Source organism: Morone saxatilis, unplaced genomic scaffold, assembly GCF_004916995.1.
Source record: "Morone saxatilis isolate NCDOM2014 unplaced genomic scaffold, NCSU_SB_2.0 Contig14, whole genome shotgun sequence".
Classification (NCBI taxonomy): domain Eukaryota; kingdom Metazoa; phylum Chordata; class Actinopteri; family Moronidae; genus Morone; species Morone saxatilis.
This window is the reverse complement of record NW_023339696.1, coordinates 12,966,905-12,977,925: the sequence shown is the minus strand read 5'-3', so window position 1 is coordinate 12,977,925 and position 11,021 is coordinate 12,966,905. Positions and strand designations below refer to the sequence as shown.

The 11,021-nt window shown below is 42.8% G+C and overlaps 2 protein-coding genes across 6 annotated transcripts in view; both read left to right on the top strand.

Moving 5' to 3' along the window:
- Positions 1-3,286, top strand: part of LOC118322593 (pyrroline-5-carboxylate reductase 1, mitochondrial-like) — a 3,584-nt gene extending 298 nt beyond the window's left edge. For both annotated transcript variants that reach the window (XM_035654309.1, XM_035654310.1), the window contains exons 2-8: positions 87-158; positions 286-356; positions 523-702; positions 1,285-1,506; positions 1,638-1,730; positions 2,423-2,586; positions 2,892-3,286. In XM_035654309.1, the coding sequence (XP_035510202.1) occupies positions 92-158; positions 286-356; positions 523-702; positions 1,285-1,506; positions 1,638-1,730; positions 2,423-2,586; positions 2,892-3,054 (960 nt within the window). In that variant the 5' untranslated portion in view covers positions 87-91 and the 3' untranslated portion in view covers positions 3,055-3,286. The remainder of the gene's footprint in view (positions 1-86; positions 159-285; positions 357-522; positions 703-1,284; positions 1,507-1,637; positions 1,731-2,422; positions 2,587-2,891) is intronic.
- A 501-nt stretch (positions 3,287-3,787) lies between these two features.
- Positions 3,788-11,021, top strand: part of LOC118322910 (transcription factor MafG) — a 14,897-nt gene continuing 7,663 nt past the window's right edge. Inside the window, exon 1 of one of the 4 annotated variants that reach the window (XM_035654764.1) lies at positions 3,788-3,958. The gene's annotated coding sequence lies outside the window, so the exon portion shown is untranslated. The other 3 variants (XM_035654766.1, XM_035654765.1, XM_035654767.1) reach the window with 3 other exon arrangements.

The window sequence follows — 11,021 nt, the reverse complement described above, 5'->3', positions numbered from 1 at the left end:
AAAAAAAAAAAATCATCTTTCTTTGTTGAGGTAAGATGGATTCATCCCTGCTAAAGTTTAATGTTTTGAACTGTGTGCACACGCAGGTAGAATGAGTGTGGGCTTCATAGGAGCAGGCCAGCTGGCCCACGCTCTGGTGAGAGGCTTCACAGCTGCAGGTGAGTTTGAATCATACTTCTACCATGTATGTATGTCTGTATGATTCAGATTCGACTTGTGTTGTTGATGTATGTTGATTGCAATCAGACACTGAACTTATTTCTGGGCATTTGTCCTCTTTTTAAGGCGTGATTGCCACCCACAGAATCACAGCCAGCTCCCCAGACACAGATCTCCCCACTGTACAGGGACTGCGGGTGGGTAGACAATTAAGGATATCAATGCTTTATTCCATCTGTTTAATTCTGAATACTGGTTTTTGTTTGTGGGTTTTTTGGGTACATAACATTGCTTTGCTTGAATGTAACAAATTCAAATGTACTCCTGCCCAGTGGGTTTCTTAATAAAATGTCCTCTGTACAGAAATTGGGGGTCAATTTCACCACCAGCAACAAAGAGACAGTGGACAAAAGTGATGTTCTCTTCCTGGCTGTGAAGCCACACATCATCCCTTTTGTACTGGATGAGATTGGACCAAATATCGAAGATCGTCACCTCATTGTGTCCTGTGCTGCAGGCGTCACCATCAGCTCTATAGAGAAGGTAAGTCATAGGATTGTCTTTACTCAGTGCTTACAATATCTTGGCTAGGACCTCAGGTAAATAAAGCACATTAAAAGCACCAGTAGTGTGGATATGATGTCCAGCAGGTAGATGGAGTCCTTGTTTGGTTTCTCGTCTGCAAAAGTCAAATATTTATTATTTAAACTATAATGTTGCACACTTTAATGATCCCAGATTGCTTGTAGTTTTATATGACATGTTAATCATCAATCATGTCTCTAGATAATGGCTAAATCATGTGAAATTCTGGCTTTATTCATTTCAACACAAGGCTCTCACTGTATTTCTGGGCTCTGATCTCAGCAGACCCTCAGGCAAAACAGTCACATGTTGTAACATGACACTGGGTAGCAGCTTGGACTTGAAAACACCCTTTCAATTTCATTTAAGGCTAAGATATGTTGTCTTCAAAAATATTGTAATAGGTGTCAGACAAAGGCAAATAAAAAGCTAATCTACAAAACGTTGATCCGTGTTATTAAAGTGAAAAACTATAAATGATCCTTTCTAACTTTCTTTTATTTCAAGACAGTTCATTCAGTACATTGTTATTCCTTACAGAAGCTGCACCAGTATCGCACTGCTCCAAAGGTAATGCGTTGCATGACCAACACTCCAGTGGTGGTGCGTGAGGGGGCCACTGTGTACGCCACAGGCACCCATGCAGAAGTGGAGGACGGAAAGCTACTGGAGCAGCTGATGGCCAGTGTAGGATACTGCACTGAGGTGGAAGAGGACCTGATTGATGCTGTCACCGGCCTCAGCGGCAGCGGCCCGGCTTACGTGAGTCTGTTATATATAAAGTTGAGTTCGTTTCACAGTTTTGCCTAACTCGTAGCAGTGGTGAAATATGTGTCTTTTAAATTGTTGTCCCTCATTTCATCATCCTAACAATTATGACTGTGGCCTTGCAGGCGTTTACAGCTGTAGATGCTCTCGCTGATGGTGGAGTAAAAATGGGCCTGCCCAGGAGACTGGCTGTACGCCTCGGAGCCCAGGCCCTGCTGGTAGGACTGTTTATTTTTTAACAGATTTATGTGTTGCAAGCAAGTGCTTTCTTGTCTCGTGGTGTTATAATACTGATGGTTTTTATATATAAATGCTATAAAAGGTCCAGTGTGTGACATTTAAGAGCATCTATTGGCATGAAGTGGAAACGGTATATAATATTTATCTTTTAATTAGTGTTTACGGTGAATGAGCCATTTTTATTAACAGATGCTGCTGGTCGCCTTCCGTGGCATCCTCTTTGTTGAACCGCCATGTTTCTACAGTAGCCCAGAATGAACATACCAAACACCGGCTGTAGATACAACAGGAGCTTTTACGTTGTTTGCAAGTTTCGCAGCCACCGTAGTTTCTCAGAAACACCTCAGAGCCCGTTCACCTTCCCATGTCAATGAAGGTTTTCAAGCTTTGCTGTGTTGGGTTTTTTTAAATCAGTCTTATCTGCTTTATCTTTGCCCATAGGACCATTATAACACTGTCACAAGAAAATATAAACAGTGCTGTCCTTGCTGTCCTTGTAAAAAATCTATAAATCCAGATAGAAGTTTGCCAGGTGTGAGCTGCAGTCTGTGTTGCTCGGTTCCAGACACAGACTGAATATACAGTATCTCGATAAAAGGTACAAGTTGCATAATGATGTAGTCAATTCTGTGGTAGTCTTACGTGAATCTCCATTTGTGTTTCTTCAAAGGGGGCTGCTCGAATGCTGCTAGACTCAGAACAACACCCCGGGCAGCTCAAGGACAATGTGTGTTCACCAGGGGGTGCCACCATCCACGCCCTGCACGTCATGGAGAGCGGCGGCTTTCGCAGCCTCCTGATCAACGCCGTGGAGGCCTCCTGTGTTAGGACTAGGTGAGTTGTTAAGAAAAGTGTGAGACAAACAAACTAACAAATCATAAATCCTGTCATTTGGATACACAAGAAATGCTTTTAAGTTAATTGTCATACTCAGTGGACCAAAGGATGATGTATATATTTTGAGATTTATAACTTGGACAGTAGATGGAGCTATATGCAAATGCTAGTTACAATGAGAGTTTTGTCTTTGTTTGTCTTCTCTGGTTGCTAATCAACCAGCGATGCAATGTTGTGCTAAATATGTGTACGTTTTATATTATGTTGTAAATGTCTCTTTGTTCTTGTACTTCTCTAAAAAGGGAACTTCAATTTTTGGCCGACCAAGAGAAAATCTCCCCAGCTGCCATAAAGAAGACAACTCTGGACCAAGTGTTGCAGCAGCCAGGAGTGACTGCAGAGGCTGTTGGAGTCAAACCTCGTGGGATCAGTATGTTCAGCAGCCCAAGGACTAAAAAGAAGTGATCATTTTTATTTTTGTAACTCTTGCAAACAGCACATTTTAACGATAACCTGTCCCATTAGTGAAGATGCAGTACATGCTGTAAATAAACCACTACTTGCGGATCGGTGTTGAAACATAAGCTAATCTAGTGGGTTACTTTCTCGGGGGGAAAAAAACAAACGAGTTGTGATGATACTGTGTAAACTGTGAGCAATATTTGTTTTTGTAATAAAATGGAATTCTTTGTGAGAATTGATGTTTTATTTGTCTAATTGGTTGCCTCCCTATTTAAGGGTTGACTCCTGTGTAATCACTTCCAGTCAGTTAGTGGTTTAGAATAATAACTACAATATCTGTGGTTGATATGGCTTTGTATGTATTTTCTGATGGTAGTATACAGTTAACAATACAGTTCAGGTGGTATGCAGTAAAGTGGAAAGCTCCACAACGTGGTATTACATGCAATTAAAAAATATGTTTTTCACATATTTTATTACCTAAAATGTGCTTTAAAATATGCAAAATACTATATGTTACGATGCTCTGAAATTGACCTTATCAAAAACCTTTTGAAATATTGAAAAACACATTAGATCTCTTTGTGTACGCACTTGCCAAGCACTCCACTTTCCCCCAGTCGCCTGATAGGGAAACAATAGGTGGTATATTTGTGCTTAAAGTGTTTTTTCCTTGTGAGGAAGAAGATCCTTCATGAATGAAGGCACGTGACCAAACACGATGACGTCTGGCTTCGATACAAGAGAAAGGAATCAACAAGGAGAGCACGAGCTGGCATTTGGAAGCGCTGTCGCTTCTGTCAGTGAAACCGACATTTAACCGCCTCTAATGTTTGCGCACCGCCGTGACGGAAGAAGAAGAGGAGCTTGACAGCAGCGGCTTCGGGGAGCGTCATTTTAAAGTCAGGTGGGTCTGTAAACCAAACAGAGTCGGTGTTGTTATGCTGAGTGTGCATGCCTTCGCCTCGCCGCTGACAAGCTGGCCGCGGCTAGCTCCGTGGGCTAGCATGCCTAGCCTCGCGACACCGACCCTCGTCAAGTCAGCGTGACGTACATCGGACGCGGGCTTTCAAACTAAGAGTGTCCGCGTTCACTCAGCCGGTTAAACACACGCGTTCTCGCGAGTGATGGGTTTATTTTGAAAAGGGTGTACCGGAAATGCTTGTGTAGTCGTTGGGAACCGACGACGCTCGGGCTCCTATACTATGCTGAGATGGCAGCTAATCTTTTGTACGCGCTCATGAGCTGCGATTAAAAAAAAGAAATAAAGAAAACAAACAAACAAAAAAAAAAAAATGTCATTCAGATTTCGGGGTTGATGTCGTAAACGGCGATTTCCTCCCGCGGGTTGAGGAATGGCTCGTGGCGCTGTAATGCTACAGTTATAGTAGGAAGGCTGAGCTCGGGGATTTCCTCGCCTGCTTGTTTTGTAGGCGGGGGGAGTTGTTTGCCACTTTCACGAGCAGGCGTTGCGAGGCTGGAGACAAGAGTCGTGGAATGTCAGAACTGTGTAACTAGGTTACCGTTGCGATCCACAGTTCGGCCGCGGCGTCGCGTGTTCCACGGCATCGCAGCGCTTCTGTGGCGGTTTGTCAACTCATGCGCTTCTTTGCTGTTCAAACCTGCTGCTTCATCACCTCGTTGTGAGGAGAGAAAAAAAAAAGATAAGAAAAGGGGAGCAAGAGCGAGCCGAGGCAGCGGTTTAGCGAGATCAGGTTGGTTCTTTCATTCTTTTTTTTTTTTTTTCCCCCCCCCCCCTCATGTCATTTCTGTCAAACGTGAATGTGATGGTTAACATCTGAGCAACGTGAGGGGCTTTTTGTGCGCGGCTTTAAAATGCAAATGCGTTGATTTCATCTGTTTAGGAAAATGCTTCCAGTAAACCATCGTTTCGTGTTGAATTGGTTCACCTGAAGTGACAATCCATTTAACCACTGCTTACACTGTAACAATGGGAGAGCCAAACCAAACCCGCCGCCCTTGGCTTTTTATAACACCAGACAGTTAACCACAGTATTATTTTATCATCAGAGCCAATAAACAAGTAGCGGTATTTTTTTATTTTTTTATTATTATCGTGCTGAATCATCACAATCATGCATTTAGTCGTTCTCAGAATCCACCCCGAAATATGGCACCACCGGACAAAGGTCTGCTCGGTGGATAAGGGTCGATGTTTATCACCGAGCCGCCGTTATTAAGGAGATGGATCGAAATGGTGCTGATCTGTCGTGCAGGTCGCTCATCGAGCCACGAGCATCAAGTGATGACCACCGTGCGTTTATCAATAGCCTCATCTACATTCAGCAGGCAGTGTGCGTTTTATCGCAGCGCTGTCAGGATGCACATCAACAAACTGTAGGGTGTGTGAGTACATTTAGACTAAGTGCTCAAGTGTCAAGTGCGATGTCAAATCCGTTTTAAAAATGCATGATAAGCAATATATTATGCCTGTGTTGTTATAATGGAGTCCTGCAATGAGTGGCTGTTCAAATTGGGTCATGTGTAATTATGGGCTGTATGGGAAGTTGAAAAACAACACATGATTTAGGTAGTATTTGAAATGAGATGCAGCTGCAGGGAGTAGGTATGTTGGTGTGTGTGGTGTGCTGTAAATGCCTTATTTTTTAAGTTATTGAATGGTATGCTAAACACGACGGAGCGCCAGCTTTCTCGTGGCATTATTTAATGCAGCATAACACTTCATTTCTTTTATTTTGGGTTGGCAGATGCTCTTGTTTCCCCGCGCGCGTGTGACATGATGAAATTTGCTGCCTATTAGAGTGCACGCTTACGGAGGGAAGGTAATGAATTATCCATGGAGAATCTCTGTGCAATTTGAAAAGTCACCTTGGAAACTGTTGAGCGTATGTATGGGCAGGGCGAAACAGACAGAAGTTGCCCATTCTTGCTCCGATATCCAACTTATTTCATCATCTCTGTTCATGCGGGCAGGGCACTGAAGTGTGTTTAGCAGACAGGCCAGCCCCGACATCAGAAGCTCGGCTTTGCAATAAAGCGTAATGCCCATCTCTGCCTTTCTCTGCAGGTAACCAGAACAGATGAGGGCCCGCGTGAGAGCCCGATGGGGATGGCAATTGTGTGTGGATGGAGACAGGGAGTGGTGGAGATCAGCTCTGAGATTTATCGCCTCTTGCATTGAGGTAGCGGAGATAAAATAAGGCTGGCCACCACAGAGGTGAACCGAGTGCAGCGCTCGTACCCAGTGGCGTTGCTCAGAATGGGCAGGCGGTGGAGGGGAGAGGAGAGGAGAGGAGAGGAGGATGTTCGAGGTTGATGAAACACGAGGCAAGACTTTACACAGCGTAGAGAATAGTCTGGCCACCAACACCTCTGTACGGCCAACACAGATGTGCCCTGGGAGTCGTTACGCCTATTCAGGACAATTAATAGCCTCCAGAAAGGAACACAAATGTGGGATTTGTCCACAAAAGTGCTGCTTAAGCTGCACGGGGAAATGGGAATGCCTGGAAGGAAGGGAGAAAAAGATCAATATAGTTTCCCCCCCCCCTATTTTTTTTTTTAAGCAATAGGGAGCGAATGTTGGTGATGAAACCTCTTGCAAGTGTAGTGCGGATTATGATTGCTTAGCATTGCGATATGCCCGCTCCACTTCTCAAAGTAATACTTTCATCCAGAGAGAGTAGCGAAGTGTGTTTGGTGAATTTTCTGTTTGGAACTGGAGTTAGACTTGGCATGTTCATCACCGCTCTCCGTGTGTTTGTAATTCAGATTCGCCAACGTTGGACCGAACACGGAGAGCACAAGCGCCAGAGCTGTGCACCGGCTGCTGTTTTTCATGTAACCTACTTTTATCTTGGCTGATTAATGTTTGAGACACATCAGCGGTGGACTGACATTAAAAACAAGGGGTTTACCTGTTCTTGTGTAAGAAGCTACGTAAAAGTGATATCGGTGAACGACACAGGGAAGACGTCCACAGTTTCCAGGCGTTTGTGAGAATTTTAGGAGACTGAATTCTCCCTATGTTCTGATATATTCTGCATATGTATAAACAATTTTGAGGAGGTTAAAGATAGTGAGACCTTGTTCTAAGATAAGCAGTGTGTAACCCACATTGTAAAAGGAGCTCAGGCAGATCATTAAACCGGCACCGGCTGTTTTGTTTCTTGACATAAGTAACAGATTCTTTGGAAATGAGTGTGGTTTACTTTATTTGTACTCTACCTGATTAAATTAAGCTATGCAGCAGGATGCAGCATTTATATATATATATTTTTATAACTTGTTGTCCTGCCAGTTTAATTTACAAAATGATCACAATCAAATTTTATAAATATAAGGTTTATTGTTTTATTATTGATTTATATTTAAAAAAAACCCTAATTTACAAAAGCAAAGTGACACAAATAAAAGATATAAAAGGGTTATTTGTTTGGTAATTATTCAGTTATGTGTTATTTAGCAGAAAGAAGGAGAGTATTTCAGCTCGTCTGTGGATGGACACACTGGGCGCTGTGGGGATCAAACTTGTGACCTTACTCTTACAAAAAAAATGTTTTAAACCATTTAACCATTTAACCATATTTCTTCCTTCTACATCCTTTGATTAAATGTGTAATGTGTACCAGTATCTATAGTTCAGGGTGAAATATGTGAGGCACTGAGAGCTCCACTTGCATTAATCAGTAGAGGTTGAGTTTAAAGTCGTATTCATTCAGGCTGTATCCTCCTCTGACGTAATTGGGATTTTTTTTTTTTGGACAACCACATGAAGTGTGAGGCTCCGTCAAATATCCTGTAGGCAGACATCATCAATCACTTGGCATAATTTGAACTGAGCGCTGGCAGTGTTATTAATAGAAATGAGCATCTTTGTTACTCTCAGGTAATAACTGACTGCACTTGAATCAAAGCACTCCACAGGAAAAGTAAGATGATACGTTGTTTTTAACCCAGTGGTGCTGCTGAGCTCTGTTTGTTTGACGGCCTTTTCACAGAATGGTGTTTTAATTGAAGAGAAATCATAGCTGTGCAGTGATACCAATCAAAGACGTGAATTAATTCAGTATTCATTTACTTTCAGTAGCATTAAAATGTGTTGAACTGCTGTAGTTTAGCCTTTTGTGCTGCACATGCTGCGTTGTAGCTGTGGGGTCAGTGCAATATGCATTTAACATGTATGCAACCAGTGTAGTAAAGCTCCAGATATTTCGCAGTGTGTGGGTTGCCTCCCATACTTCCTCTGCCAGCGCAAGGCCGAAGTATCAAGAGCTATTCTCTTCCTGTTTAATCAAGTCCTCCAGGCAGATGCTGTGGAAGGCCAGTGAAGTCTCTTCTCCCGTCCAATTGCTTGTACTAACAAAGCAGCTGTGAAAGTAAAAAGCAGCTACTGAGCTCGGAGATTCTGTATGCATGGAAATACATTGGTAAATGCAAACCAGTCCAACCCGAGTCCCTTTGAATAAGCTTCACATTATCAGTGATTTCAGAAAATACAAAATCCCTTGAGGGCTGTGATTCATGTTTTCACTTCAGACCACATGAACTGGATGCAGATTCCACACATAAATGTACCACTTGCTCCTCTGCATGGTATAACCTACTAGCTTCCATATGGGACTTTGGGTGCCAACGTTTATTATAGAAACATCATGTTATGGTGTCTATTTTCACATTATGACAAATGATCAGTGTTCAGTTCTGCATGTCCAACTGCAGGGAAACTATGATTATCAAATGTGAAATATTGTGCACCAGGAAGCTAGATAAAGTCACAGAATATCTACAGATATTCATCTTTTATCTCTTTGTTGTCTGGGAACAGTATAACAGAATTAACACATGTTTGACCAGATAATTGTTCACTGCTCAAAACCTTAATCCTGAAAGCCAAGTGCTCGCTCATGGTGGGAAATGTTCTCTGTAAATCATTTTATAAGGAGTTCGGTCAAGACCTGCTCTGTTTTGAAAAGTGTCCAGAGGTAACTTCTGTAATGACTTGGCGCTATACAAATAAAACTATTTTAGTTTAGGAATTATTGAACTATTTAGCATTTTAAATGTAAATGCCACTATTAGGATTATTATTTTCTTTACATTGACTTCTCATCAACATAATCGTGTTGCAAAAATTATTCAGGGTTATGAGTTGTAATTCTGATTATTTAAAAGCAAAATTTCCGCCCATGCACTTTGTCCCTGGGTTCGTTATGCAGCAGGTAGCTGTTCACTGTGTTCAGTCTTTTTCAAGTCTTCATTTACAATATGTGGGAAAAGGGAGTAAGAGTTACTAAATCCTCGGATAAAACATCAATCACAAATCTGTTAATGTTTATTATAGTGATTAAATCTCACCTGTCTTTTTATCTACGTTGACTTTCAGGTGACAACAGATTATTGCTAACAACCGTTTAATGAATCAGTTATAGTCCTCCTGTATATATTCTTCTAAGGGTCAGCCAATCCAAAAGGCAGGCAGAAGATTTTTGATAACCGCTATTCAAACATTGCCCTGACCCTCCGCCGGTCAAAAGTATTGGCTTAGTATTTCCCCTCTACTACAAGCGTATCACATTTCCCTCTGAAAGCCGCTGAATGATTTCCCCTCTTCCTCTTTTTGTCACTCTTATTTCACGCTCTAAATACTTAGTAGTTAATAGCTTCCCTCCCTTCTTCCCGTCGTACCTTTCTCTCACGCAGACACACTCGCACACTGTTTTCCATCCAAGTTTACACCGGTCTTCCAGTAACTCTTCCCTCGCTATCAGTGGAGTCTGATTTTTAATTTGCAGTTAAATGGCGCCCAACACATGCAGCCTGCTTGATAATTGACTTCACTCAGCTGAAGGGAGGAATGATTAGATCTGAATATCTAGGCGATCTTTTCAACTCCAAGCGAGAAGGGAGGGAGTAAAAGTAGTGGCTCTGATCTGGCATGAAGTGTTGAGAATGGCTATTTATGGCATACAGGGTGAGGAGGTTGGATGACTGCATTAAGCAGAGCAAGTGGACAAGAAAGCAAAAGAGCACAAAGTATAAATTAATGAGCCGCAGCCTCACGAGAAAGTGCTGACATTTCTTTTTATTTTTCGTCACACACTTATCTCACCACGTGCCTTTTCAGTATCTTTGTGGTCATCGCCATTCTACTTCCTGCGGAAAGTCCACGATAATGGAGCGAGAGGCTACAAGTCTCATGCGTTATTGATCGGGGAAACTGAATAGGCGATCATACCGACTTCACATCCAGCTCCTTTCTTTCGTGTTGCGTTAATGGTCTAAGATGGGCAGGTTTTTGCAAAGACAATGGATTGAAAACGAGGCTAAGCTGTCCTATCATCTGAGGCCCAATTTACATTTGGACCATTTGTCTCTTCTCTTGGCTTTACAAGTCTGGATTGGTCAAAGCAGAGGAACTAAAAACACTTTCACCAGGCATATGAGGAGAATGAGCCGCATTGTGCGTCTTCTCCTTTTGGTGTGAGAAGATATTCAGCTGTTAGTTTCACAGAACCGAGTTGCCATTGTCGGATGCTGCCTGTGCTTTTCCTGAAAACAGCCTTTCATCAGCATGCACCTCCACCGTCTAGTTTTTATTCACTTCATTAGCAAGCCGCCAGTGCCAAGTGCCTCGGACGCTTCTTTTCAGGAATCGATCATGACAAGTTAAATTCATATGTGCTTGTGTGGTTTTCCTGGTGAACTGTCTCCGGTGCGTGTGATTATCTACGTGATATAGAATCCACTCTGGTGTCTCGGTGAAGCCGGCGCCCCGTTAGTCCTCCCCAGCCGCGTTTAGTATTCAGAGAGCAGGCGCTGTCGTAATCTGGATTCTGAGGCAGGTTGCTGGGGTTTTTGTTTGCTCTTATGGCCCCTGATAATCTTGTTACACTGCTGTCAAGTGGAGCCGGCTCTCCCTGCAGCCCTGAACCACCATGCGTGCCACCTCGAGTACCAGAAATCCACCCCCACTCGCCTACCCGTCT